At 41.9% G+C, this 14953-nt stretch overlaps 1 protein-coding gene across 1 annotated transcript in view; it reads left to right on the top strand.

Annotated features, from left to right (window-relative positions):
- Positions 1-14953, top strand: part of syne2b (spectrin repeat containing, nuclear envelope 2b) — a 196732-nt gene that overhangs the window by 49227 nt on the left and 132552 nt on the right. The window contains exons 35-49 of the mRNA XM_051946040.1: positions 24-136; positions 216-418; positions 867-974; positions 1551-1821; positions 2991-3320; positions 3395-3724; positions 5117-5416; positions 6536-6763; positions 6925-7041; positions 7321-7647; positions 8687-9031; positions 12712-12890; positions 13522-13738; positions 13830-13928; positions 14727-14891. Coding sequence (XP_051802000.1) covers positions 24-136; positions 216-418; positions 867-974; positions 1551-1821; positions 2991-3320; positions 3395-3724; positions 5117-5416; positions 6536-6763; positions 6925-7041; positions 7321-7647; positions 8687-9031; positions 12712-12890; positions 13522-13738; positions 13830-13928; positions 14727-14891 — 3332 coding nt within the window. The remainder of the gene's footprint in view (positions 1-23; positions 137-215; positions 419-866; positions 975-1550; positions 1822-2990; positions 3321-3394; positions 3725-5116; positions 5417-6535; positions 6764-6924; positions 7042-7320; positions 7648-8686; positions 9032-12711; positions 12891-13521; positions 13739-13829; positions 13929-14726; positions 14892-14953) is intronic.

Genomic DNA, 14953 nt, shown 5'->3' with positions numbered 1-14953 from the left:
CGTGAATCTTCTTGTTTTCTCAGATGAAAGACAATCCTTTGAGGGATGGTTCCAGAACTTACAGCTGGCCGTGAACGAGTGCTTCGAGAACCCTGAGACTAAAGCCGACGTGGAAACATTCGTACAGAGGCTGATGGTAAGTCGACAGGTGGATGGAGACGCTGTAGATCGTTGTTTGATGGATCCCACTTCACGTTTCCTCTGGTGTCCTTCAGGCTTTCCTGAAGTCTAAAGATGCAGAGCGACGTCTGGATCAGCTGAAGGATCATCTGCAGAGAGGAAACCAGCAGCTTCCTGCTCAGCAGCTGTCGGAGCTCAGTGATTGGCTGAAGGAGCAGCAGGAGGAGGTGGCCACGTTCAGAACCCACTGTGAGAACCGGCAGGAGCAGATGGAGGTGCTGCTGAACGACCTGAACAGGTAGGCATCGTTTATAGAGCCGTGCTGCATTTATTTATTCATCCAGTAGCTTTGATTTTCCTCCGTCTCTGTATGGACACTGCCTGCAGTTCATCTTAAAGCTTTTTTAAAATGTTTTTCTCATGAGTTAATCACGGCTTCTTAGTTGCACAGAATTTTAGTTTTTTACAGAATCTGTTCAGAGCAAACACTTAATTTCAGACATTTTTAAATGAGACATAAAATAAAGTGATTTTAATGAGATGTCATGATTTTAAGCTTAGACTCGGGTCATTCTCTTGACAGAAATGCACGTTTTTTTTAAGCTTGTCCTTCTCTTGTGGCACTTTCTCATGAAATCAACGTACAAAGAGTTCCTTTGTCTTGTAATTCGGGGATGAACAAAGTGATTCTGATTCTAATTTTAACTACAATAAGTGTTTTCTGACTTTTGTATCTCGTTGTTTAGTCTGCAGAAGCAGCACGACAGCTTCCGCGAGTGGCTTCAGCACAAAGAGAAACAATCTCTGGTGTCGGAGAAAATCAAAGCTCTGCTCAAAGAGCTTCAGGACGAGAGGTGAACTTCAGCATTCACACACACAGACTGAATGACTCCAAATAAGCTTAAAATGGCAAAAATAATCTTCAAATTGACGAAGAATTTGTTGAAATGAACTTAATATTGGTTTAGGATGACTAAAAATCTTCAAGTTGACTCAAAACTCGCCCAGAATGATGTAAAGTTTAAAGAAAATGACTCGATTGGTTTAAAATGACCAAAAAATCTTCAAAACGACTCCAAATATGCTCAACATAACTCAAGATTTGTTCAAAATGACAGAAAAATTCGATTCGAAACTTGATCACAAAGATGCAAAATTTGCTCAAAGCGAATCAAAATTTGTTTAAATTAACTTAAAATTGGTTCAGAATGACACAGAATTAGTTTAAAATGACTGAAAAATAGACAATACATTAGAAAGTATGATGCTAATGTCTGTACGGGTGGATGTTTGAGAGCTTTTTACTGTAAGGAGGAGTTTGTTTCTGGTTAAAACTGTCTGAACAAACTTCACACCAGGACAGAATAAAGCCTCAAACGGATTCACTAGATTTAGCGTTTATCTCCTAAACCTTCTGTCTGTTTTTCCAGCAGCAGATCTGGAACCCTCAGTGAACTTTTAGCTGCGGTTCGAAAACAAGGAGTCCGAGGAGAAGCTCTGCTGAAGGACGGAGATAATTTAATCCAACGCTGCAGAAACCTGGAGGCTCGACTGCAGAAACAAGCCGAGGCTCAGGACGTCCTGGAGGGAGAGTTGGATCAGTTTAACGTCCAGAACGACAGAACCAGAACCTGGATCAGCGACCTGATGAAACCTCTGAAGGCTCCAGGACGAGTGGAGGACATGAAGGACAAAGCTCTGGTTAGTGGACGGAGTTTACGCCTCATCTGGTCGATAATTACGTTAAAAAAACAGATTTAACCTTCACTTCTGTACTCTACTGTCTGTGAACTAATCAGGATTTTAATTTCTTCTCAGTTTTTTGATTCTTTGTTTTTATTTTTTATCAAATCTGAACTAAACGAGAAATCCACCATCTTTAACCAAATTATGTTTATTACGGGATTTTGATGTTTCTTTTCCATTAGTCTGACATTTTATGGAAGAAAAATATCCCCCAGAGTGTTTTTTTTCTTTACTGTGTTCACTTAAAGTTAGAGTCAACTCGCTTGTGTTTTTATGTGTTGGAATATTTGTAAAATTAAGTTTTAGAGGCTTTCTGTCATGAAGAAAAGTAAAATTTCTAAATCACCAAAGCGTCTCTTAGCATAGAAACAGGAATAACACTGGAAAGTATTCGGAAAATCATCAAATTTATCGATAAAAATACTCAAAGTTCAGTAAAATAAACCTCTAAATGTTAATCTTAGACGTCGTTTTGCAATAAAAAAAAGCTTTCGTCTATTTTTCTTTGTCTCCAGGCAAAATTTCACTAAAAACAAGGAAAGGAAACTTAGAAAACAACAGATTTATGGATTCGAAATGATCAAAGTTCAGTAAAATAAGCATCTAAATGTGGATTTTGGACTTAATTTTGCATTAAAAACAACACTTTTGCCATTTTTTTCTTCTTCTCCAGGCCGTCCTGAGCTTTTGACCTTCAGAATACAGACAGAAATAAGACTTAGAAGGTTTAAAAGTGACGCTAAAATGCAGATTTGTGGCTCAGAGTAGGAAAAGAAACAGATGTACAGATGCAGATACTCGTAAAAAAGCATCTGAATGTGGATTTTGGGCTTAACTTTGCATTAAAAGCTACACTTTCACCTGTTTCTCTCTCTGAATGTTTAAGTTTTTTGCCACCAGACCCTCCTTAGCTTTGACCTTCAGAATATTGACAGAAATAAGACTAGAAGGTTTCAAAGTGATACAGAAGTGTGGATTTCTGGCTCAGAATAGGAAAAGAGACTTAAAAAATACACATCTACTGATGCAGATGGTCAAAGTCAATAAAACAAACCTCTAAATGTTCATTTTAGGCTTCATTTTACATTAAAATGCCACTTTTTCCTGTTTTTCTCCGTCTCCAGGCCGTCCTGAGCTCCAAACCCGATGGAGACTCCAGACTGAGCGACCTGAGGAGACAGAGTGAACGTCTTTGTGATCAGGAGGATCTGGAGGAAACCAGGAAGCTGAAGGTCCAGCAGACGGTCAGAGAGGCTGAGAACCAGTGGAGGGAAACTCTGCAGGCTGCCGAGGAAACTCTGAGCACGGCCGAGAAACGAGCTCTGGTGGACAAAGACCTGGACGAGTTCCAAACCCAGAATGAGGACCTCCAGTCCTGGATCAGAGCCCAGGACCAGAACCTCAGGTCTCTTGGAGGCCACATGCAAGTAGAGGAGAAGCTGCAGGTAGCTCAGGTGAGTTTAATGAAGCTCGATAAGTTTCTTTCAGAATAAATCTGTATCTTAAAGCCACATCTTCTTCTTTTCAGTCGGTCCTGAGCTCCAGACCCGATGCAGAGTCGAAGCTCCAGAAGCTGAAGCAGCAAACCAAGACTCTGTGTGAGAACCAGAACCTGGAGGAGACCAGGAGGCAGCAGCTTCAGGACTCCGTCAGGAACACAGAGGATCAGTGGAGGAACGTCCTGCAGGCGGCCGAGCAGAACCTGAAGCAGGCGGAGAGCGAAGCTGCAGCCGAGCGAGACTTGGACGCTTTTAAAAGAGAAAGTGAAACGGTCCAGTCGTGGATCAGAGACCAGAAACAGAAAGTGATGGGACTCGGGACTCACCTGCAGTTTGAGGAGAGACTTCAGGCGGCACAGGTGAGATCAGGTTTCCTTATTCTGACTATTCCTTTAATGATGGCCGAGTAGTTAAATAAAATTAGAAAATGAATCTTTTTCTATCCCAGTCTTTTTCTGATTTTTCTGGTTTTTGCACGAAGCAAACATCTGCAAAGTCGTATTTTTAGTGAAGCTAAATACAGTAAAATGGTGTAATTTTATTGTTTCTTTCAAATAGCTGAAAAATAATGATGTTTTTTGTGTTTTAACGAGAGTAAAAAAACAGAAAAGTTACTACTATATAAGGACCATGTGTAAAACAATTCCGTATATTTATTTTTGGCTCATTTTCTACAGTCTACATTTTTGTCTTTTTCTGTGATTTTAATGGATTTTATTTGTAATTGGAACAAATTTGGGAAAATATTCTAAATTAACTTTCAAAAATAATCCCTAATATAAATGATTTTCCTGTCCAAACATCTGTAAATTAACGATACTTTTGCTGATTTAAACACAGCAAAATGGTGTAATTTTGTGGTCACGTAAAAAAAAACAAAAAAAAAACGGAATTACTATTTGTAAAAAAAAAAAATAAATAAATAAAATGTCAACATGTAAAATAATATATTTTTATATATTTTTACTATTTATACTATATTCATGCTTCGCCTTTTTTCGGAATAAAATATTTTGCTTTATTACTCGTTTATGACATTTTTATTTTATACTCTTTAGTATTTTATCTTTGATTGATTTTTAATGACTGCTTATTGACTCTTAAATTGACTTTTTATTTATAACTCTTGTTTTATTTATTTTTTTGTATTTTATGTACAGCGTCTTTGAGTTACTTGTAAAGCGCTTTATAAATCAAATTTATTATTATTATTAATTATCATTTATTACAATTTATTACTTAGAAAATACTTTCAACAGACAGAAAAAAAAACCCTATTTTCGTGATTTTTTTTTTAGGAATAAAGTTTTTTTCATTGCTGTTTTATCCCATTTTTTAAATTTTATTGATATTTTTATTATTTTATTCAATGCATTTGTCAGAAAGTACTGTCAACAGAAAGAAAACAGCAATTTATCTAATTTTTTAGGAGTAAAATGTTTTGTTTTATTGCTGTTTTATTCCATTTTTATCTTATTACTGTTTTTAATATTTTATTTAATGCATTCAGAAAATACTATCAACAGCCAGAAAATAGTAAAATGTTTCATATATCATTTATCAGTCAAAAGAAAAATGAATTGCTCCAAAAAACTGCAGCTAAAACTGTTCAGAAACCTTTGATAGTGTGGATCGTTTTTGTTTCACTGAATGTCCTGCAGCGTGGATCAGTCTCAGGTTTGTAATCGGAGTGAAGCGCTGCTGTTGGCGCTAACATTCCACATCAACTTTTTCTGCGTCTTTGCCTTCAGGCCGTCTTAAATTCCAAACCTGAAGCCGAGTCGAAGCTTCTCGACCTGACGAGGCGTTCTGAGAGTCTGAGCGATCGGCTGGACGACGCCAGGAAACCGGAGGTGGAGCAGCAGCTGAGAAACGCCGAGCTCCAGTGGACGGCGACTCTGCAGGCGGCCGGACAGGCGGAACTACGGAGTCTGTCGGACGACTTTGAGGCTCAGAGCAGAAACACTGAGTCCTGGATCAGAGAGCGACAGAAGAAGCTGCAGTCTGTCGGCGGCAACGCGGCGCCTGAAGAGAGAAGCAGCACGGCTCAGGTGTGTTCCAGCAGAAATACTGTGTGAAATCACAGCGTAATAACCTAGAAATAACTCCAGTTTACCCGTCGTTTTAGAGCAAAAAAGTACAATTCCGAACAGTTCTTGGTCATATTTTTGTAGCAACAGATAAAAACAAGAATCAGACGTAGATTTGAGCCAATGAAGACCGTTTTAAAACCTCTGATGTTCACAGGCATCCTTAAGAATAATTGTTAGTTACAGAAAAAGTAAAAATGTACAGAAAAGTCACATTTTAAATGATTCTCGTGTACATGTGGACGGGTTCCAGGTAGTAGTTTAGTTGGGTTTTGAGCACGATGCTAAGCTAAGAGAGCTAACACTAATGTTTAGTTAAGATCTTCTGCTTTTAAACCTCCTTCATTTGAAGAGTTCATTTGCAAAAACGGGTAACGCCGTTTTCAGAAAACTCATTTTTTTGATTGTTTACTTGAGATAAAAAAAATAACACTAATAATTTATTTTTTCTCTATTTTGTCATGTATTTTTCTACTGAGTCAAATCCACTCAACTTCAGTTTGATTCATATTATCTGAAGTAAACAATAAAAAAAATAGTTTTCTGAAAATTTATCAAAACAGAGTTCTGTTTTTGCAAATGAACTCTTCATTTACGGGCACCAAAAAATAGTGTTTCCTTGTCTGAAAAAAATCCAAAATTCAGCAAAAATAATCTCCAAATTTCTGAAAATTTGCAAAACCTTTACGAAGAAAATTTCAATTTTCCTTAAAATTTTTATTTTTTAAAAAATCCACCAAATTTGGCAAGAAAATTCTTGTTTTCAAAAAATGAGTGAGTCTTATTTTTTAGAAGAGCTTTACTCATTTTTTAAAAAAGCTTTAAAAGAATTTTCTTGCCAAATTTGAGGGATTTCTTTAATAAAACTTTTAAGGAATTATTGGAATTTTTTCTTGAAGGTTTTGCAAATTTTCATAAATTTGAAGATTTTTTTGCTGATTTTTTTTTTTTTTTTTTTCAGGCAAAGAAACAATGTTTTTTGGTGCCCGTAAAAATGAAGACAACAGGAGGGTTAACTAAAAGTCTGATTATGTAACTAGCAGTAGCTGTTTCATTGGATGAACGTTGTTGTTTTTGAAGAGCGTCCTGACATCCAGACCTGAGGGCGACTGTCAGGTGAACAACCTGAGGAGACGAGGACAGAGTCTGTGCAACCATCCAGATGTTGATGAAGGAAGGAAAGTCCAGGTTCAGCAGACGGTGAAGGACACCGAGGAGATGTGGAGGTCGATTCTGCAAGCAGCAAAACAGACGGAAGCTGCTGCAGGAACTGAGATCGCCCAGAAGGCCGAGAAGAGGAAGGTGGAGGTGGGAGAACGTCTTTAGATTTTAGCGTTTGTCAGTTAAGGTCGGGTAATAAAGGCAGCAAGTATAGTTACCTCTAAGTGTTCCTCTCTCTGTGACTCTGTTCTTTGATAGCTGTCGTTATTTTTACACCTCACCATTAGTTTTTTTCTGGGGTTTTTCAGCTGAAAGAATTCGATTCCCATCAACAAGAAACTGATCGCTGGCTTCAGGATCTCCGCCAAAACCTGGACTCTCTGGGAAACCAAACCACTGCCGAGGACAAACTACGAGCTGCACAGGTGAGCTGAGAGCTACGAGCAGGGAGGGCTGTGTTACAAGGAGAAATGGCAACAAAAGTGGAGCATTTAGCAGCTAAAGAGCAGATTTTTCCCTCAGGACCAAGAAAATGGTCAAAAAATGTTCATCCATGTTCCCTGAAGATGATAAATGTCTTGTTCTTTGAAAGATGTTCAGTTTACTGTCACTGGAAGGAAAGAAAACAAAAAAATATTCATATTTAGGAAGCTACAATCACATAAAAATGACAGAAGTGGTGACTTTCTTCATCTCACCCCCAGAACATAATGAGCTCCAAGCCTGAAGGAGACTCCAAACTGCAGAAGCTCAAGAGACAAAACCAGAGTTTGTCTGCTCAGGACCTCGACGAACACGAAAAACAAGAGCTTCAGCAGAAAGTGAGGAACGCCGAGGAGCAGTGGGCTAAAATCCTGCAGGACGCTAAGCAAGCCGTGGGCCAGGCTGAGCGTCGGTGCGCTCTGGACGGTCAGCTGAAGGACTTCCAAGCTCTGAAAGAAAGCACCAGAACCTGGCTGCAGGAGAAGCAGCAGAGCCTCGACTCTCTGGACAGTCAGACGGACCCAGAACAGACGATAAACACCGCACAGGTCAGTGTGAAGAAGAAAAAGGAAGGAAAGACATGCACAGATATGTCTGATATGTGTCTTATCTAACGTTAATAAAGTATATTACTGCAGGTGCATCTCATCTAATTAGAATATGGTGGGAAAGTTTAATATTTTTCCAAAATTGGTTATTCTATGTAAGGAAAATAAAACTCGACAGACATTTGCATGATGTTCTAAAAAAATCAACATGAAAAAGTCTCATAAAAAACAAATTTATGCAGCTAAATATGTAGGAAATCATGCAAGTGAATGAACTTAGATTTAAAAACACAAGAAAGACTAAACTGCATATTTAATGTTGATATTGACTAAATCTTACAACTTGAATACCTTTTATGCTATGCAGGTGCATCTTTTGTAATAAGAATGTGGCGGAAAAAGCAAAATATTTTTCATCAAACATTGCTCAAAGTGAGAATTATACATATTCTACACTAATTATACATAAACTGAGATATTTGAAGACTTTTTTTGTTTTACAGTTCACCAAAATATGTCTCAAAATATTAATATTTCAATAGATTCATTAAAATAAGGATTTTAATAAAAACAAACTGCGCTCTTTTCAGAGCTGCGAGGGAGTATCTAGAGGATCTTTAGTAAAATATTCCAATATTTGAGATTGGTTTCATCAACTGAGACGTTAAAGTCAAAGTTAGAACAAAAAAAGGCAGGAAATATTTCAGTTTTTGCAAAATGAGTCTACAAAATATAAAATTTTTACTTGGAGCAATGTCTGATGAAAAATATTGAACTTCTACCACCGTGCTTTACTTGATGATGACACCATGCTTCACAGAGATGCTGCCATATTCTAATTATGAGATATTAAAGGCATTCAAGATTTTAATTGGCAAGATTTAGCCATCATTAATATTAAACATGCAGAGTTTGGTCTTTTTTACTATGTTTTTGTGAGTCTTTTTCATAATGATATTTCAGAAAAAGTAAGCAAATGTCTGTCGTGTTTTATTTTCTGTGTCTGCCATCGTAACTGAGATTTATGTTTTACCTTTAGACCATTCTGAGCTGTAAACCCGAGGGAGACTCCAAGCTAACGGAGCTGAAAAGACAAAGCCAGAGTCTGTCCGACCAGGAGGACCTGGAGGACAACGCCAAACAGGAGGCTCAGCAGACGGTGAAAGACTCTGAGGAACAGTGGAAGACGGTTCTGCAGACAGCTGAGAACGCTCTGCAGAAGGCCGAGGTCCAGTACTCGCTGTCCAGGGAGCTGGAGGCCTTCAGTGCCCAGGCAGGAAGCACCAAAGCCTGGGTGGAAGGTCTGCGGAAACGGGCCGATTCCAAGGGCAGCGGAACTCAAGGCAGCAAGGCTCAGATAGAGGACAGGCTGAACACAGCACAGGTAATTCATTAAGTATAGAAATATGTACAAAATGTTGTATGCCAGAATGTTAGGCAAGTCCATTTAGTCTACTTACCGTGCCTTTAAAAAGTATTCACCTCTTTTTGGGAGAGTGGCAAAGAGGAAGTCACTATTGGAAAAAGCTCGACCCTCCGTGAAGCACGGTGGTGGCAGCATCATGATGTGAAGCACGGTGGAGGCAGCATCATGATGTGAAGCATGGTGGTGGCAGCATCATGATGTGAAGCACGGTGGAGGCAGCATCATGATGTGAAGCACGGTGGAGGCAGCATCATGATGTGAAGCACGGTGGAGGCAGCATCATGATGTGAAGCATGGTGGTGGCAGCATCATGATGTGAAGCACGGTGGAGGCAGCATCATGATGTGAAGCACGGTGGAGGCAGCATCATGATGTGAAGCATGGTGGTGTCAGCATCATGATGTGAAGCACGGTGGTGTCAGCATCATGATGAAGCACGGTGGTGGCAGCATCATGATGAAGCACGGTGGTGGCAGCATCATGATGTGAAGCACGGTGGTGGCAGCATCATGATGTGAAGCATGGTGGTGGCAGCATCATGATGTGAAGCATGGTGGTGGCAGCATCATGATGTGAAGCATGGTGGTGGCAGCATCATGATGTGAAGCACGGTGGTGGCAGCATCATGATGAAGCACGGTGGTGGCAGCATCATGATGAAGCACGGTGGTGGCAGCATCATGATGAAGCACGGTGGTGGCAGCATCATGATGAAGCACGGTGGTGGCAGCATCATGATGAAGCACGGTGGTGGCAGCATCATGATGTGAAGCACGGTGGTGGCAGCATCATGATGATGCACGGTGGTGGCAGCATCATGATGAAGCACGGTGGTGGCAGCATCATGATGAAGCACGGTGGTGGCAGCATCATGATGAAGCACGGTGGTGGCAGCATCATGATGAAGCACGGTGGTGGCAGCATCATGATGAAGCACGGTGGTGGCAGCATCATGATGAAGCACGGTGGTGGCAGCATCATGATGAAGCACGGTGGTGGCAGCATCATGGTGAAGCACGGTGGTGGCAGCATCATGATGTGAAGCACGGTGGTGGCAGCATCATGATGAAGCACGGTGGTGGCAGCATCATGATGAAGCACGGTGGTGGCAGCATCATGATGAAGCACGGTGGTGGCAGCATCATGATGAAGCACGGTGGTGGCAGCATGATGTGAAGCACGGTGGTGGCAGCATGATGTGAAGCACGGTGGTGGCAGCATCATGATGTGAAGCACGGTGGTGGCAGCATCATGATGTGAAGCACGGTGGTGGCAGCATCATGATGTGAAGCACGGTGGTGGCAGCATCATGATGAAGCACGGTGGTGGCAGCATCATGATGAAGCACGGTGGGTGGCAGCATCATGATGAAGCACGGTGGTGGCAGCATCATGATGAAGCACGGTGGTGGCAGCATCATGATGTGAAGCACGGTGGTGGCAGCATCATGATGTGAAGCACGGTGGTGGCAGCATCATGATGTGAAGCACGGTGGTGGCAGCATCATGATGTGAAGCACGGTGGTGGCAGCATCATGACAGCATCATGATGTGAAGCACGGTGGTGTCAGCATCATGATGAAGCACGGTGGTGTCAGCATCATGATGAAGCACGGTGGTGTCAGCATCATGATGAAGCACGGTGGTGTCAGCATCATGATGAAGCACGGTGGTGGCAGCATCATGACGTGAAGCACGGTGGTGGCAGCATCATGACGTGAAGCACGGTGGTGTCAGCATCATGACGTGAAGCACGGTGGTGTCAGCATCATGACGTGAAGCACGGTGGTGTCAGCATCATGACGTGAAGCACGGTGGTGTCAGCATCATGACGTGAAGCACGGTGGTGTCAGCATCATGACGTGAAGCACGGTGGTGTCAGCATCATGATAAAGCACGGTGGTGTCAGCATCATGACGTGAAGCACGGTGGTGTCAGCATCATGACGTGAAGCACGGTGGTGTCAGCATCATGATAAAGCACGGTGGTGTCAGCATCATGATGTGAAGCACGGTGGTGGCAGCATCATGATGTGAAGCACGGTGGTGGCAGCATCATGATGAAGCACGGTGGTGGCAGCATCATGATGAAGCACGGTGGTGGCAGCATCATGATGAGAAGCACGGTGGTGGCAGCATCATGATGTGAAGCACGGTGGTGGCAGCATCATGGCAGCATCATGATGTGAAGCACGGTGGTGTCAGCATCATGATGTGAAGCACGGTGGTGTCAGCATCATGATGAAGCACGGTGGTGTCAGCATCATGATGTGAAGCACGGTGGTGTCAGCATCATGATGTGAAGCACGGTGGTGGCAGCATCATGATGTGAAGCACGGTGGTGGCAGCATCATGATGTGAAGCACGGTGGTGGCAGCATCATGATGTGAAGCACGGTGGTGGCAGCATCATGATGTGAAGCACGGTGGTGGCAGCATCATGACAGCATCATGATGTGAAGCACGGTGGTGTCAGCATCATGACAGCATCATGATGTGAAGCACGGTGGTGGCACCATCATGATGTGAAGCACGGTGGTGTCAGCATCATGATGTGAAGCACGGTGGTGTCAGCATCATGATGTGAAGCACGGTGGTGTCAGCATCATGATGTGAAGCACGGTGGTGTCAGCATCATGATGTGAAGCACGGTGGTGTCAGCATCATGATAAAGCACGGTGGTGGCAGCATCATGATAAAGCACGGTGGTGGCAGCATCATGATGTGAAGCACGGTGGTGGCAGCATCATGATGAAGCACGGTGGTGGCAGCATCATGATGAAGCACGGTGGTGGCAGCATCATGATGTGAAGCACGGTGGTGGCAGCATCATGATGTGAAGCACGGTGGTGGCAGCATCATGATGTGAAGCACGATGGTGGCAGCATCATGACAGCATCATGATGTGAAGCACGGTGGTGTCAGCATCATGATAAAGCACGGTGGTGGCAGCATCATGATAAAGCACGGTGGTGGCAGCATCATGATGTGAAGCACGGTGGTGTCAGCATCATGATGTGAAGCATGGTGGTGGAAGCATCATGACAGCATCATGATGTGAAGCACGGTGGTGGCAGCATCATGATGTGAAGCACGGTGGTGGCAGCATCATGATGTGAAGCACGGTGGTGTCAGCATCATGATAAAGCACGGTGGTGGCAGCATCATGATAAAGCACGGTGGTGGCAGCATCATGATGTGAAGCACGGTGGTGGCAGCATCATGATGTGAAGCACGGTGGTGGCAGCATCATGATGTGAAGCACGGTGGTGTCAGCATCATGATGTGAAGCACGGTGGTGTCAGCATCATGATGTGAAGCACGGTGGTGGCAGCATCATGATGAAGCACGGTGGTGTCAGCATCATGATGTGAAGCACGGTGGTGGCAGCATCATGATGAAGCACGGTGGTGGCAGCATCATGATGTTTCTCAGCAGCGGTTCCTAAAAGACTCAAAGGTTGACGGTAGCTTGCGTTGTTAAAAACACCAAATTAAATTGACCATAGTTTAGTGTTGAAAAGTGAAAACCTGGCTTATGTACTTACAGACTGATCTGCTTTATTTTCTTCAACTAAAGAAAAGATAAAACACGATGAATGTCTTACTTTGGATTCATATCCAATAATATTTTTTTTTTCAGGCCATTTTGAGCTCCAGGTCCAACGGTGAGAATCAGGTGATGGAGCTGAAGAAACGAGTTCAGAGTCTCTGTGACCAGAAGGACTTGGAGGAGGACAAGAAGATGGAGGTCCAGCAGACAGTCAGAGATGCTGAGAAGCAGTGGAGGAAAGTCCTGAAGACTGCTGAAGAGACGCAGAGGTACAGAAAGATGGTTTAATATTTATTGTTTAACTAATGTAGAGCAACTTTAACTCATTTTAGGGCAACTTTTAGCTCATTTTAGAGCAACTTTAACTAATAGAGCAAGTTTTAGCTCCTTTAGAGCAACTTCTAGCTCATTTAAAGGAACTTTAACTCATATAGAGCCACTTCAACTAATATAGAGCAACGTTAAGACCTTTTAGAGGAACTTTAACATCTATGGAGCAACTTTAGCTCCTTTAGAGCAACTTTAAGTCATTTTAGAGCAACGTTAACTAATACAGAGCAACTTTAAAGCAAAAAGCATCGGACTTAATTCCTAAAAATCGTGTAAACCAGCAAAATAATCTGTTTTTCTGAGTGTCATTTCCTGCAAAGGATCAGAAATCAATCCGTAAAGATCTATCAATCCAAATATATCTGTATTCTATAAATATAAATGGTTTTCAGAGCATGTTTTTCCCATTAGGCAGCATGAGTTCTGAAATGCTGCTGCTGGTTTGACTTCCTGGATTTTAACGTCACATTAGAGATGTTTCTTCAGAGTTTTTACGACAAGATCGACCCGTTTCTTTCTTTCTTTCTCCTGCTGGCTTTAACCTCTTAATTTCCATCTTGGTCCCCTCAGACAGCTGCAGGGCCTCGTCCATCGTCTGGATTCTTGTCAGTTTCAACGAAGTCAGGCAGAAACTGGTCTGGCTGAGCTCCAGAAGCGGACGTCCTACCTGCCGAGCCTCTTCCCCTGGCCGGGTTTAGGAGAGCGACGGCAGGCGGTGGAGCAGGCCAGGACCCTGCTGGACCAGACCACGGCTCTAGCTCCGGTCCTGTCAGACGTCCGCACACAGGTGAGCATCTGCCTGTGTTTACTCCTGATGGGTTATTAAACACATACTGTACAGATTGAAGCATCTTCTGTGTTTTACCGTCTTCTTCAAGGCTGCAGAGCTGTTTGGAATCACGCAGGACCAAAGCTGGTCGGATCCGTCCTGGAAAAGTAAAGAGGAATGCATCCCTGTTCTGCTTAAAAAACTGACTGTAAGTTTACAAATATGTAGAAGCAACACATACAGCACTAACAGAAAAACAGAAAATAATAATAAATGTTTTTTTATTAACGATACGATACAGAAAAGTGCAGTGTTGCAGCAGCAAAAGGATTAAATACACAGAATAAATGAAAGTAATTTGAAGTTTATCACTTTTTTGATTCTCGAAGGTAAAACGACTGTTGATGATGGATCAACATGAAAAAAGGACACGTAAACAAAAAATATTGTGCAAATAAACATGCAAATTGTCCTGGAAGAAGAAATCAGCTGTAAAATCGTGCTAAAAATCAGTATTAAGAAGTCTAACTGCAGAAGAACAGTGACAAGAAATATTCTAAAAAGCAGATAATAATAATGATCATATAAAATGTGAAGAAATTAAAGCTTGTGAAATGGTCTTGGTGTCTTTTAAAGGTTAAATAAACTGTATTTTAGAAATATTTCTAAGAAAATAAAACATGATTGCACAGGTTTCTGCTGCTAGAAATTCTCTCAACATGATCTAATTTTACTCCTTATTTTTGTTCAGTTATGTATTTAGAACAGTATAATTTATATTATTACACTGAGTGTGTTCTCTTCTTTCCTTGATTTAACTTTTTTTAGTGAACTTTAAACATTTTGCAGCCTCAGACATAAAAATCTCCTCCTGTCCACTCTGACATCCTTTAGTTTCCCTTTTAGAAGCAGAACTTTTACTTGATATGAATCTGTTTTATCCGGTATTATAATGATAATAACTGGACTAAGTTCTTCCGTCTGCTGCTGTTTTCTTTCCTTCCAGGATGCGGTAACCAGCCTGGATCAGGGCATCCTGACGGAGCGTCAGTGCACCCAGCTGGTGGAGCAGCATGAAGCAGCTCAGGACTGGTTGAGGGAACAAGTTAAAGGTCTGGAAGCTCCTGCAGCAGATAGGAAGAGTCTGCACAGCGCCGTGAACACGCTGAAGGTCAGAAAAATAACACAAATACACAAAAAATACAACACGCTGAAGGTCAGAATAATAACACA

Source organism: Acanthochromis polyacanthus, chromosome 1 (assembly GCF_021347895.1).
Source record: "Acanthochromis polyacanthus isolate Apoly-LR-REF ecotype Palm Island chromosome 1, KAUST_Apoly_ChrSc, whole genome shotgun sequence".
NCBI classification, from domain to species: domain Eukaryota; kingdom Metazoa; phylum Chordata; class Actinopteri; family Pomacentridae; genus Acanthochromis; species Acanthochromis polyacanthus.
Note: the sequence above shows the minus strand (reverse complement) of the source record. Positions and strands in the feature narration are given on the sequence as shown.